At 33.8% G+C, this 14,543-nt stretch overlaps 1 protein-coding gene across 44 annotated transcripts in view; it reads right to left on the bottom strand.

Moving 5' to 3' along the window:
* Positions 1-14,543, bottom strand: part of FER (FER tyrosine kinase) — a 439,457-nt gene that overhangs the window by 88,208 nt on the left and 336,706 nt on the right. The window contains exon 17 of one of the 44 annotated variants that reach the window (XM_016953593.4): positions 10,214-10,359. The exons of the other annotated variants lie outside the window; for them this stretch is intronic. Within the exon in view, the coding sequence (XP_016809082.1) occupies positions 10,292-10,359 (68 nt within the window). The 3' untranslated portion in view covers positions 10,214-10,291. Of the gene's footprint in view, positions 1-10,213; positions 10,360-14,543 lie in introns of those variants that run through there. 44 annotated transcript variants of the gene reach the window in all.

Below are 14,543 nucleotides of genomic sequence, written 5' to 3'. Positions count from 1 at the left end.
GTCATAATAATATACAAAAATCATACTTTTTCCTTTACCACTGTTTTTACCAATTTGCTTCACTAAAATCTATAGAATTTGATTTCCTCTAATACCACATGAAAACTATATTATTATGAGTTAAATATGAGTATGTAAAAAGTAAATTATAAAAGCTAATTACAAAAAAGTAAATTATACGGATTAGCTATTAGATTCAGTGATTGCTTAAAAAATTAGACTATTCACACCAACATAACTGATAGCAGTGTCCGGACAGAGAGAAAAAGAAAAATGATATGATTTTGGCCTGATTTACTCACTGACCCAGACTGTATTTTTATGTATCAAATAAATTCCAGTGAAGTCTTAGAAAACCTTCTTAAACCTTTATGGTCCAAGACATACATAACATGAGCTAAGTAGTAATTTGAAGTTTACTAGTAGCCACATTTAAAAAAAATTTTTAAAAATGTTTAAAAAGTTTTTTTAAAACGTGCAATTTATTTTAATAATATAGTTTTCTTGAATCTAACATATCCAAAACATATCAACATATGTCAATATGAAAATTTTAGTTGAGATATTTTACATTTTAAAATCACACTCTTTGAAATATATTTACTCTACATTTATGATACATCTCAATTTAGATGTAAGTTTCATCTGAAATATCTGATCTATATTTAGATTTCATTAAATTTACAGCTGAAAAGTAGATTCACATACCCAAGATGTTCCAAATATGCTTAAAATTTTCCAATTACTGAATCAATATCAGTATTTTAATTTAAATCAATTAAAATGAAATGAAATTAAAATTCAGTTTTTTAGAAGCACTAGCCACATTTTAAGAGCTCAAGAGCCTCATATGGTCAGTGACTACCATACTGACTAATGCAACCATAAACTTTGCATTCACTCTTAACATTCAAAGCTTTGGCTTATTTTTCTTTTTAGTTACTTTATAGTTTATTGCACTATTAAAAAAAGTTAAAGTATATTAAAATATACGTTCTCTAAAAACAATCTTTCCCACTTTCTCTATTAGGCCCCCAGATATTAAGCCAGAATTTTAAAAGAGGGATTAGCATTTTATTTGCCATTTCTAGACTATTTTTTTCTTTTACTTTCTTCACCAGGGATCTATGCTTTCTTAAGTAGAAAAGCTATAGAGGTGAAGACTTAGTGGCTTTTTCCTTAATGAGAATACCTAGAAAATAAACATCTGCCTAACTCTCCTTTAAATATCCTCTTCTTTTCTAACCTTTTCTCTTATTCACAGATTAAGTATTATACAAATTTAGGTGAGCCATTAACAAAATCAAATAAGCTATATGCTTTAAACGTAAACTTAACGGTGTCAGACAATTTTTTTCCTGTTATTTTTAAGAGAATACCAAATATATTAAATTACCAGGATGATGACTGAAATAGTTTCTATCAAGCTTTACTTAAAAATCGGAACAAAACCTGATTTCAATAGTGAAAAGTAAAATTCCACTAATTTATCAACTTCAATAGGTACTAAAATGCCTATTAAAATAGACTTGAAATTAATATTTAGTTCAAGCTATTACTTGAACCAATATTCACATATTAATTCTTTTGTTAGATATATGTAACTGCTTTAGAAAATGTGTACGCTTCTGGTTTTGAAACCACATAGTATTCTGTCTGAGCTATAGACTAACTTTTAAATGAAATGATCTTTTCTGCAATTTGATTTAAAAGCAGCATATGACATAACCCCAGTGTTGTTCTGTAGAATCCTGATACTTTTTTTCCAGTTAGCACTTTATCATCTGCCTCCTGCCTTTTAAAAATTTACTTCTTGATATAATACTCTTTGTACTCCCAACCCACATTTGTTATTCAACAAATTATTTAACAAATAAACTATTATTCAACAAATTACCAAATATTGTTTAATAGTACATAATATGTTAATAAACAAAGAAAAACACTATACTTAAATAGCATTAAATAATGAATGAAAAGTGATGTCCAGAAAATAAAGTACTAGGAAAGCAGAGCTATAGACAACTCTTTCCAAATACTGTAACACAGTCAAAGATACACAAGGGGTTTCTGATTGTTCTGCAGTTAATCCAACAATATTTCTGCCTTAGAACAATTTCTTGCTTCAAGTCATTAAATCTAGGAAAGTAAATTTTAAATATATTTCCAATTTATAGTTATTTAAGCCACAGATATACAAATACTAAGTAAAGGAACACAATTCCACCATTTCACAAGCCTAGTCAGCTTCTTGTAGAAAACTAGAGGGAAGCAAGGACCTCAATAAAAATTAAATAATTATGAATCATTATTGAAAGCCCAATCCTTCCGCAAGTACAAGTATTAAGAACCCTGAAGCAAGAAATAAACTCCCCAGGAGGCAGAATATGGGACTAAAGTTAGGACACCCAGAAAATAACTCAGACTGGGCCAGAGATATTCCCTTAGCCACAATACTCGATTATCACCACTAAGTGACAAACTGAAGGCTGATATCAGATGACATAGTCTTTAGTGTTCACTGTAAAATTATTTTAGAAGGCAGAGCCTGTCCCTTTCAACTTGTTCTTTTGTCATTTTCATTAAGTGCCAATACAAAAACCTCTCTTAGAATTTGTGATATATGCAATATTCATACATGCAGCACACAGGTATATATGCATATGGATACATATAGCATAGAGTATCCTACCTGACCATTGCAATAAGGATCTTGGTGCTCAAAGTAGGCAAAAAAAAGATAACTCACACCCCTTTTGTAATTCTGCTTATCAAGACTTTTTTCTGTATGGGTATGTTGCACATTAAACCAAAATGGGATAGGTTATTTCCTAGAATTCTATAATAATGATAAATTTCTAAGACAATACTTACAATGTTTTTAATACTCAGCTTATGGTTTACTAGGGAGATAGCATGACTTGGTGAAAAGACATGGACATTTAAGCCAGACTGACCTAGGTCTGATTAACCGTGCGGCTTTGGGTAACTGTTTAATCTTTCTAAACTTCTGGAAAACAGACATTTAATACCATTTATTTCTCAAGACGGCTTTGAAGACTAAAATGTATTTAAAGTATCAAGCATGTGCCTAGCACACAGTACACACAATAAATACTATTACTATTTATTATACTATTATACTTTATATATTATATAATTATATATTTATATATTTATTATATATTTATATACTGTTATAAATACTATTTACTATTTATACCATTACTATTATTGTTGTTGTTATTTTGTAAAAACAAATGAGAAAGGGTTGTAGTAGGGACTTGGTGTTTGCTGTATAACATCTATTTTCCCTGATTCATCCCAATTTCCTTCATGAGACTGCCCCTCTACCATTTTGGAGGGTATTAACCTGACCCTCAATAATAAGGGTGGTCCTAGACTGGCTTAGCCTAATCAATGAAATCTCTTCCCCTGCCCAAGTGATTGTTTCAGGAATAGGCACAAATCTTAAGAAGATTAGATAACACTGAGAGGCAAAGATGCTTGAAGAGTGAAAGAAACTATTTTTTGAGAGAAGTGCCAGGAAAAAAGTACAACCAGACATAAACATGACATCACATAATATCGTGAAGATTGGCAGCCTTAGGATGAAAGCATCCTAAGATGCATTCACGGAAAGCAGAAAAGAGTGAAGATACTAGCCATTGGTGACACGCCTGAGCCACCAAATTACATACTGCCTGTAGTGTGACTTCCCTCTAAGTTTTTCAATTAACTGAATAAAGCCTATAGAGTTTTTTATACATCTTCTGTATTAGCAATTTGAAGATATCTAACGGATAAGATAATATCTGTATCAGAAGGTCACTTTGAGGATTAAATATATATATTAAATGTCTGAAACAAGTAGAAGTGTTTATTATTGTTTGCAGCCAACTTTTAATGAGAGGATAGGTGGCTATTATTTTCAACAACTGTTTCTCAAAGATTTCTGCTACTCTGTGCTATGAAAATTTGATCTCACCTGTTCTTTCAGTATTAATGGGGCTCAGAGGACCTGATCACACTAAACATAAACTCAGTGAGATTATTATGCAATAAGAATATTAATTTATAATTTGTAATTGGAGAGAAGAGATCATCACGGCAATGCCACTAATGACTTCTTGTCATTGAATCATAGGGATCTTAATTTATCTTCAACAAACTTCAGAGTTTATTCAATTAAGATATATCAGTTTCTCAGTGATGTATAAAATGTATAATTAATTACCCTTGTTTTTAGGATACCAATTTGTTTCCTGAGAAGTTTGGTTTAGCTACATTCAATTATTTGTTAAAAAACAGGCTAGTAATCAAGGCAAATACTAAATCATAGAGAACTATTTTGGGGGTCCATTTATGTCATTATTCAGAATTCTTATTTTTAAAATGTTTTGCTTTTTAACCAGCAGTGATGAGAATTATGGCTGTTAGCCAGCCCATCAGAAATGATGGGGAAAAATCGATATGACAAATATAAACGACAATGAATGCTGATGTAAACTGCACTCCATGAAACACAGAATAGATTTCATACAATAGGATATAAACCCAAACAAGTTCCTGAAGAGGAGAGGACCAATGCAAACACTAAAGCAGAGGACACTGGCTGCTACATATAGGGTATATTTATGAGAGATGGGCTGCACAGAAAGGGAGATTAGCCAGGAGAGGGCTCTAGTTGCTGAGTGGGGTGATGATGGCTTGTAGCAAGAACAAACCATAGAAACAAACTGAAACATTAGGTCTGAAAAGACTCAGTAATAAGCTAGAATTGGGTCGGTTTGTGGGGCAAGATGAGGAAGATTAAATACTAAAAAACAGAAAATGACTCCAAAAACATACAGGCTTTCCTGATTCCTTTTCCTTCTTTAAAAAAGTACTTCCTGAACAGCTTGCTACCCAAGTAACAGACTTCAGCTAGACCAAATGCAGAGCTGAATGTGTGGGTTTCCTAATTTGGTCTAATAAATATCATCAGTCTTTTCAGATGAGGTTCATCGATGGTCATGTTCTGCTAACACTAGAATAGCACGAACCTTTTGCATTTTTCCTTGGCAGGTGATTTTTGAGAACATAACCAATAGCAGTTATGATAACAGTTCTGTAAAATAAAAGAGTACATTTCACTGTATTTTTAAGTTGCTTGTTCAAGAAACAACAGCTATACTCTTGCCAGACATGATGTAAACTGCCAGGAGAGATGCCATAGTCAACTTTGGCAAACACTCAGAATGTTTGCATTAGAAGGGACTTTGGAGATAATCTAATTCAGCCTTTTCATATTACAGATGAGGGAATTAAATTTATTTGACTTATATTTTTAAGGTGGTGATTTTGGTGATATTACTGAAATTCTAAGGCTAAGTGTCTGCAAACCACGGCCTTGAGCCCAATCCAGCCTATTGCCTGTTTCTGTGAATAAAGTTTTATTGGAAAACAACCACACTAATTCCTTTACATATTGTCTATTGCTGCTTTCATGCTATAATGGCAGAGTTGTGATGGCCTGCAGAGTCTGTATGGCCCACAAAAGCTAAACATTTTATTATCTGGCCCATTATAAAAAAAAATTGTCAACCACTGTTCTAAGGTACAGATAGAGTAGTATCTCTTATATGAAATGACTTGGACCAGAAGTGTTTCAGATTTTGGAACATTTGCATTACAGATTGGTCGAGCATTCCAAATCTGAAAATCTGAAATGTTCCAGTGGGCATTTCCTTTGAGTATCATGTTGGCCCTCAAAAAGATTTAGATTTTAAGGAGCATTCTGAATTTCGGATTTGGGATGCTCAATCTGTATTACTCAATTATTCCATATAGCTGTAGCTCCTTTCACTGAAATAATGCTTATGATTGTTTTGTCTATTTTCAACCAATATTTTACTTTTCACTCTGTTTTTGTAGCACCAAGAGTTCAATAGTACTGTTATTTCTTAATTCTCAAAAAAAAAAAAAAAAAAGCTGGAAAGGTGGATTTATCAATTAATTTTTTATGTCTGGAGGCTGATACACAAATTTACACACAAATACACATGCACATTGAGACCATAAGTCCTCTGCCACCCTCCCCATCCACAACCCACTGTTTGCCACCAAGGCAAAGAAGTTCGACTGTCTGCCTCTCTCCCTACTTTGATGCTAAACTACTCACTTTATATTTTTGGCTTCTTATCCCTCTCAAAGTTGCCTCTGATAGACAGTGTAAAAGCAAGAATGAAAAAAAAGGAAAGTCAGATGTATAATATGTTGGCTCTAAACCCTCCAGGATACCCTTCAAATACTTAAATGCTACAATGGTATTTTTTTAAACAAAAAGAAAAATCAATGGAATACTACATTTTGATACCTATCTGCTACAGTAAAACCTGCAGAGAAAAAAAGAAGGCATCAATTCAAGCTTCTTACATTTTTAAAAGAGATGTGAGATAAAATGACATCCACAAATACATTTAAATTTAAAAAGGGTAAAATATTTACAAAATGTCAACAATATTTTCTGAAATTGAATGTATCATAACCCAGATATTTTAGGGATATTAAGATCCCCAAAACAATGATATCAGTGGATGTCATATAATCTTATTAAATAATTAAAAACAGAAAATGCCATACAATCTTACTATTTAAATAATTAAAAACATAAATTTTCATATTTATGAGAATTTGTTGGTCGTAGTCAGAATTTACACGACATAAAGATTTTGATCAGAAATACATTCACCAATTATAAAACTACTTCTATCAGATTACAGAAATATTATATTAAAATAATACTTGTAAAGAACACATTGCAGCAAGAGTTGGGAATGTCTGTATTAAAACAAGTCTGAATAAACAAGAATCTTCTTTCTCACTTTTTTATTGTGGTAAAAACCACATAAATTTACACAATAAATTTACTGTATTAACAATTTTTAAATGTACAGTCCAATCTTAACATATTACATATTGTTGTACAACACATCTCTAGAACTTTTGGTTTTACTTGATTGAAACTCTACACTCATTGAACAACAACACTGTTTTCCCTTCCTTGCAATCCCTGGTAACCATCATTCTACTTTGTTTCTGTAAGTTTGACTACTTCAGATATCCCATATAAGTGGAATTATGCAGTATTTGTCTTTCTGTGGCTGTTTTATTTCACTTAGCACAATGTTTTCAAGGTTTATCTATGATGTAGCATTTGGCACAATTTTCTTCTTTAAGGCTGAATAATATTCCATTTTATGTATATACCCCATTTTCTTTATCCATTCATCTGTCCGTGGATATTACACTGCCTCTACTTCTTGGTTGTTGTGAATCACACCGAAATGAACACAAGTGTAACAGTATCTTTTCAAAATCTTGTTTTCAATTCTTTTGAATATATATCCAGAAATGGGATGGCTAGATTATATGGTAGTTCCAGTTTTAATTTTTTGAGGAAGCTCCATACTGTTTGCCATCACAGTTTTACTTTTTCATGATCACAACAGCAATGCACAGGATTCTGTTTTCTCCACATCCTCTCCAAAACTTTTTATCTTCTACTTTTTTTTATAGTGGCCATCCTAACAGATGTAAAGTGATACCTTATTGTGGTTTTGATTGCATTGTCCTGATACTTAGTTATACAGAAAATCTTTCAATTTGCTTATCTATGTGTATATCTTCCTTGGAGAAAATGTCTAAGTCCTTTGCTCATTTTTTAATTGAGTTTTTTACTTTTTGTTGTTGAGTTGCAGGAATTCTTTATTTATTCGGATATTAAACCTTTAACAGATATGTGGTTTGTAAACTTTTCTCTCATTCTTTAGGTTGCTTTTTCCCTCTGATGGTTCCTTTTTTTTTTTTTTTTTTTTTTTTTTTTTGCCATCATAAGGTTTTTAAGATTGATGTACTCTCTCTGTCTATTTTTGCATTAGTTGTCTAGGCTTTTGGTGTCATATCCAAATATTATTGTCCAATCAAATATCCATGTTTTCTTCTAGCAGTTTTATACTTTCAGATCTTACATTTAGGTCATTTTAGGCAACTCCAAGATAAAGGTGTCAGCAGGCTTGGTGTCTGGTGAGGGCCTGATCTTTGGTTCCAAGCTGGTACCTTGAAAGCCGTGTCCTCTGGAGAGGACATACACTGTGTCCTCACATTATAGAAGGGATAGAAGGGCAAAAAAGGACCCCTAGCTAGTCCCTTCCAGCCTTTTTATAAAGTCACTACTCTCCATCATAATAATGGTATTTCTTAATAAATAAATTTCTTAATAAATAATAAAGAAAGCTCTTCCCTCTTTATTTATTCACCTCTGAAGGCCCCACCTCTTAATATTATCACATTGAGTCTTAGGTAAGAAGTGTGTGTGTCCAGGGGGTCAGGGAGGATGTTGATTCAAACCACAGCATTTGTCTCCTGGCCCCTGAAAGTTCATGACACACCGGGGTGGGGTATTTGCCCCAAAGACCTTGGGTAGCCCTACACTCATGGCTTGGCTATGTGCAGTGTACATTGCAGCTCTCAAGGGTTGAGGCTGGGTGCCCTACAGCTCTCTCAAGCTGGCTTTCCACGTTCGTGGCTCTACAGGTCTGGGGTTTTAGGAGTAGCACTGAGCCCCTGACTGCTAGGCATTGCTCTAGTCAGGGCTCTCTGTGGTGGCTCTTTGCCCGCGGCAGTTATCTGCCAAGGCTCTGAGGCTCTCCGTAGAATCTGGGTGGAGGCATCCATGCTTTCACAGATGTGCAAACTGCATACCTGCAGTTAGCACCATATGGACACCACCAAGGTTTATGGCTTGTACTTTCCAGAGGACAGCACCTGGGCCCACAGGAGCCATATCTGGGGTGACCAAGGAACACTACACCAGGATGCAAGGATTAGAAACTTGAAGCATCCCTGGAAAACACCCTCCAAGGTCCAATGGGTTCCCTAGCCCCCTTAAAAGTGTACTGCCCTCAAGGTCCTGATATTATGGGCCTATGATGGGAGTGGCAGCCTCTAAGATGTCCAAAATGCATTGTTTTGATGAATAGCCTCTGTCTTCCTTCCATCCAGACTAATTTCCTTATTAAATTGGTTCAACCACACCTTCAGTGGTTTCTCCCATTCTTTTACAACCTGGTAAGGCTGACAATTTTCCAAATCTTTATGCTCTGTTCCCCCTTTTGATTACAAATTTCATCTTTAATCTGTATCTGTCTTCTCACATTTTCCTAGAAGCATTCAAGAGAAGCAATATAGCACTCCAAGCTCTCTGTCCCCTTCTCTTACTTTTATCCTTCTGAAAATTCCCTAATGTGTATATTGGTCCATGTGATGGTGTCCCATAAGTCCCTTAGGTTTTCTTCACTTTTCCTCCATTTGTTTTTCTTTTTACTCCTTGGATTTGGTAATTTCAAATGACGTATCTTTGAGTTTAACGATTCTTTCCTATATTTAATCAAGTCTGTTGCTGAATTCCACTACTAAATTTTACTATTCAGTTATGGTATTCTTTCACTCCAGAACTTCTGCTTAATTCTTTTTTATAGTTTCCCTCTCTGTGAGTATTCTCATTTTGTTCATTCATTGTTTTCCTGATTTTTTTGTTTAATTGTCTGTGTTCCCATGCAAAGCACTGAACTTTATATTGAATTATTCGTCAGGTAATTAATAAATCCCTGTTTCTTTGGGGGTTGGCCTGTAAATTTATTTTGCTCCTTTGATTGAGCCATGTTTCCCTGTTTCTTCATGTGTCTTGTGATTTTTTGCTAAGTTTGTGCATTTACAAAAACAGCCACCACTACAAATCTTTATGGATTGGCTTCATACAGAGGAATATATACACCATTTAGTCCAGCTAGATATTTGGGGAATCTCTGAACTCTTTTTGGGGGGATGTGACTTGAGACTGTGCATGTAATTTCCCACCTAGAGAAGTTTGCAGTTGTCTTTTTTAAGAGCTTGTAATCTCTCACTCCATTTGCTGTCTGCTGTACTACCGCAGGTTCTGTGGCATTGCCACAGCAAGTCACTCTAGCTCTCCTTGGTTCTCAGTGCCCCCAGTGATCCAAAGGCCATTGGCTCCTCATCAGTGGTGAGTAGGCAACACAGATACCAGTCCTTCAGACAGACCTCCAAAAAGCCAGAATACTGGATGCACACTCCACTCATCTTCTTCCCTCCTGAAGAAGAAACCACACATTGGGTGCTTCCTCCGAAAGGCACTAAGCCAAGCCAGACTTTCTCAGCAGCACAGTAGGTCCTTTGGTACCACAGGAAGCCACTTCTACTCTCCCTTGTTTTCAATGGATTCGGGCATCTAATCTATGCTTGTTTCATCAGTGTTTGGGGTCAGGTGAGACAGAAACCAGTTCTCTGGGGAGATCTCTGAAAAGGTGGAATATTGGTTAAACATTTCATTCTCTTCCTCAAACCCAGGAGAAATTGCAAGCTGAGAAATATGCTCCTGGCACTAAGCTATGCTGGCTTAGTAAAGTCAAACTGCTTTTTTCACTCATTTCAAGATGGCTATTCTTGGCTTTGTACTTGCCTGGTGTACTGCAACTTCTTATCTGGTTTCTGGAGTTCTCATAAAGTATTTTAATCCATACATTTCTATTAAGTCAGTGTCTCAGTAGAGGATCAAGGACTGAGACTTTCTATTCTGCCATCTTGCTGATTTCACCTTCTCCTTTCTCACTTTTGACTTACAAAATGTTGGCCAGTATGCTACAAGGTACTAGCACTTCATCATTTTCACATTTCTTACTGAGATGCTGCCCTCCTTAAAGTCAGTGGTAAAAACCATTAGTCAGCCCTTTGTACTTCAGCATTTGTTTATAATGCTTCAAAAAATGTTAAAGGGGTAACAATTCCATCTTAGTGGTATTTCACTTTTCACTATGTGTTTTCTCTACCAGGGTTCAACAGTACTATTTTAAAAAAATTCTCAAAGAGAAAGCTGGAAAGGTGGCTTCACCAATTTCTAAAAAATGTGATGAAGCTGATACATTTATAGACAAATACATACATACAGTGAGATCATAGATCTGTCACCCACCCTATGCACAGCCCACTGTCTGCAACTAAAGCAACAAAGTCTGACTGTCTCCCTATTTCCATGCCAAATACAAACTGCCATTTTCACTGTTTAGGGATTATATTAAACACATTTTAAAATCACTCCTCAGAAATCTAGGGTAGCCTATTGCAGAATCTCTCTTAACTTTGTGAGTCACTATCCTTAATACCTTTTTCTTTAGATGAACCACATGTCTCAGTGCAGGTATCTTCATTTAATAGTTTTCTCTATAAGAGGCTGTTCTTTTTTTAAGGAGGTCTTGATAACTTCATACATCTGGGGTTATATGAATTGTCTATAATTCCCCTTGAATGATACTGGCTGACTCAAGGGATAGGGTACTACCTAGTAGGTAATCCAGAAATAAACAAATTAGCCCTTTATATAACTTACTCTTAATTTTATAAAAGGATTTATTTAGCTTAATGATTTACGCATATGGAAGAGCATTAATAAGCTTAGAACAATAAAACTTTGACTTCCTCAATTACTGGCTATGTAAGAAAAATAATACTTTTCATCTTTGTATCTTTGCAATCAGCAAATAATTCTCTTCCTTTTCTCACCTCAACCTCAATGCTCAACCAAACCACATTTCTGGAATACTGTTCACCTAAAAATTTTCTGATGCTACTTAGATGATTCTATTTGTACCTGAGAGGGAGGAAAATGTCTGCTTAAATATTTCCCATTATTGATTATCAGAAATAACATTCCATCTTTTTAAAAAATGATTAAATAATTTAGTACCTTAAATACAAAGACAGAGAAAACTACTGTGGAACCAAAAAGCAAACAAGAAAATTAGATTAGCAACTTACTGCCTGGTCCAAATGATAAGCCTAGGAGATATAACTGTTAAGTTCAGCCTAGGTTTTAAAAACAAAAGAAGAAACAATGCAAATGGGAACCTACCAATTCAGAATCAAATGCTTTCTCTCTAGATCTGTGGCCATGACCTGTAATATGTAATACATTTTTCACTATGATCCCAAGTGCAAATATTCCTGTGTGTATAAAACTGAAGAAATAATAATAAAGAAAGATTTACTATGGCCAATATATTCTTATGTCTCCTACTGTGTTTGATTTGTAAATGCATATGAAAACCACTAAATTCATTCCATTACCTATTAATGGGTCATGAGCCAATTACTAAAAAACATTGTTATAATACTTTATAAAATTAGATTTTGAAACATTCAGGGATTGTCCCTGGGACAGAAATTCAGGTAATAGTTACTATATTCTGTAAAATCATGAACATCTTTAAGAATGTGATAAAAATTATAGATATTCTACTCAAATGCTTACACATACATACAACATGTTGCATGAAATTTTTGAGGCTGATTAATATTTAAAGTCCATACATTGAGGCAAAATAAGCAAATAAATCTCCTCCCACTACCAAAACAAAAACCAAAAAAAAAAGTGCACCGAGGATTGGAAACTTTTTTTTTCCAATGAGGATTACAATGACAAGCCCATTATACCTCCAAGAATATGTTCAGAGATTAAAAAAACACACACAAGCAGAGGTAAATATAAAATGATAGCCCAAACTTCTAGAAATAAATGAAGAAAAATTGATAAAATTAAGATAAAAAGACAAACATATAATCAGTGTTGGATATTTAAACAAACTTTTTCTCAATAATTAATAGAATAAGTAGAGCAAAGGGAAATAAAGATTTAGAAGATTTTACTATGTTATCAACCAACTCAATATAATTGAACATAGAATTCTACACTCAACAACTACAAAAGGCACATTCATTTCAAGTGTGCACTAAATATTCACCAAAACGGACCATGTGCATGGCAATTAAACAAGTCTGAATAAATTTTAAAGAATAAAAGTCATACAGAACATATGACCTCAAATTAATTCAGTTAAAATTAATAACAAAGAGGTTTCAAGAAAATGTCCAAATATTCAAACATTGAGCAACACACTTTTAAATAACACATATGTTATGGGCTGAAATTTGTCTCTCCAAAATTATTATATTTAAGTCCTAACCCTCAGTACCTCAGAATGTAATTATAATTGGAAATAGGTTCTTTAAAGAGAGAATTCAGGTAAAATGAAGTCCCCAGGGTAAGCCCTAATCTAGTATGACTGGTATCCTTATAAGAGGAGGAGATTAGACACAGACAAAGGGAAGATCATGTGAAGACACACAGAGAAGATGACCATACACAAGCTAAGAAGAGAGGCCTCAGAAGAAACCAACTCTGCTGACATTTTAAATTTGTAGCTTCTAAAATTGTGGGAAAAAAATTTTTGTTAAGTCACTTGGTACTTTGTATGGAAGCTCTAGCAAACTAATATATCATGGAAAGAAAAGACAAGAATGAAAGAAACCACAAGAAAAATTAGAACATGATTCAAACTGAAGTATAATCAGAATTTATTGTATATAGCTAAACAGTGCTAGGAGGGAAATTTACAGCTTTCAATGCTTATGTCAGAAAAGGATAGGAATGAAAATTAATCTACATACATTTCTAAATGACAAAGCAAGGCAGGAAAAGGCAAATTTAAATGAAAGTAGGAAGAAGGAAATAAAGGGCAGCAATCAACAATGAGAAACAAATTATATAAAAAAAGCTAAAAGTTGTTTAATAGATTAAATAAAATGGATAAACACCTAGGAAGACTGATCTCCTCCATTCCCACAACCCACCAAAAAAGGGGAGAAAACACAATTTACAAATATCAGAATTGAAAGATGAAACATCTCTACAGGCCCTACAGATGGGAAAAGAATAATTAGGGGATATGATAAATAACCTTATGGCATACACTTGACAAATGAGATGTAAGGACCGATACCTTGAAAGACAACTAAAGTGAACATAAGATAAAATACAAAAATTTTAATAGCGCATATTGTGAAGAACACTAAATTTGTAGCTAAAACACTTCCTATAAAGAAAACTCTAGGCCCAGATGGTTTCATTGGTAAATTCTATAAAATACTTAAGAAAAAAATAGAATCAATCATATACAAATTTTCTTAGAAAAGGAGAAGAAAATATTTCTAACTCTTTTCATGAGTCCTGTATAACCTTGATACTAAAACCTTACAAGGATATTATAAGGAAATTATAAAACAATGTCATTCGACAAATTTTATAAGCACAATATATATCATTAATAGAATGCAGCAATACTTTGAAAAAGTAACACATCATGATGAAGTAGGTTTTATCCCAGTAAATGTTTAACATTAAAAATCAATCTACAGCAATTCAACATCATAAGGGGAAAAGGAGAAAAATCATGTAATCATATCAATAGATACAGGAAAGCATTAAACAAATTCAGTATCTACTAATGATTTTTAAAAATCTCTCAGCAAACTAGGGAAAGAAGAGAACTTCCTAGGTCCTACAAGGAACACCTATGGAGAACCTACATCTATCACCATACTTAATGGTAAAATATTGAACACTTATCTTTCAGAATCAGGACCAAGGC

Source organism: Pan troglodytes, chromosome 4, assembly GCF_028858775.2.
Source record: "Pan troglodytes isolate AG18354 chromosome 4, NHGRI_mPanTro3-v2.0_pri, whole genome shotgun sequence".
NCBI lineage: Eukaryota > Metazoa > Chordata > Mammalia > Primates > Hominidae > Pan > Pan troglodytes.
Note: the sequence above shows the minus strand (reverse complement) of the source record. Positions and strands in the feature narration are given on the sequence as shown.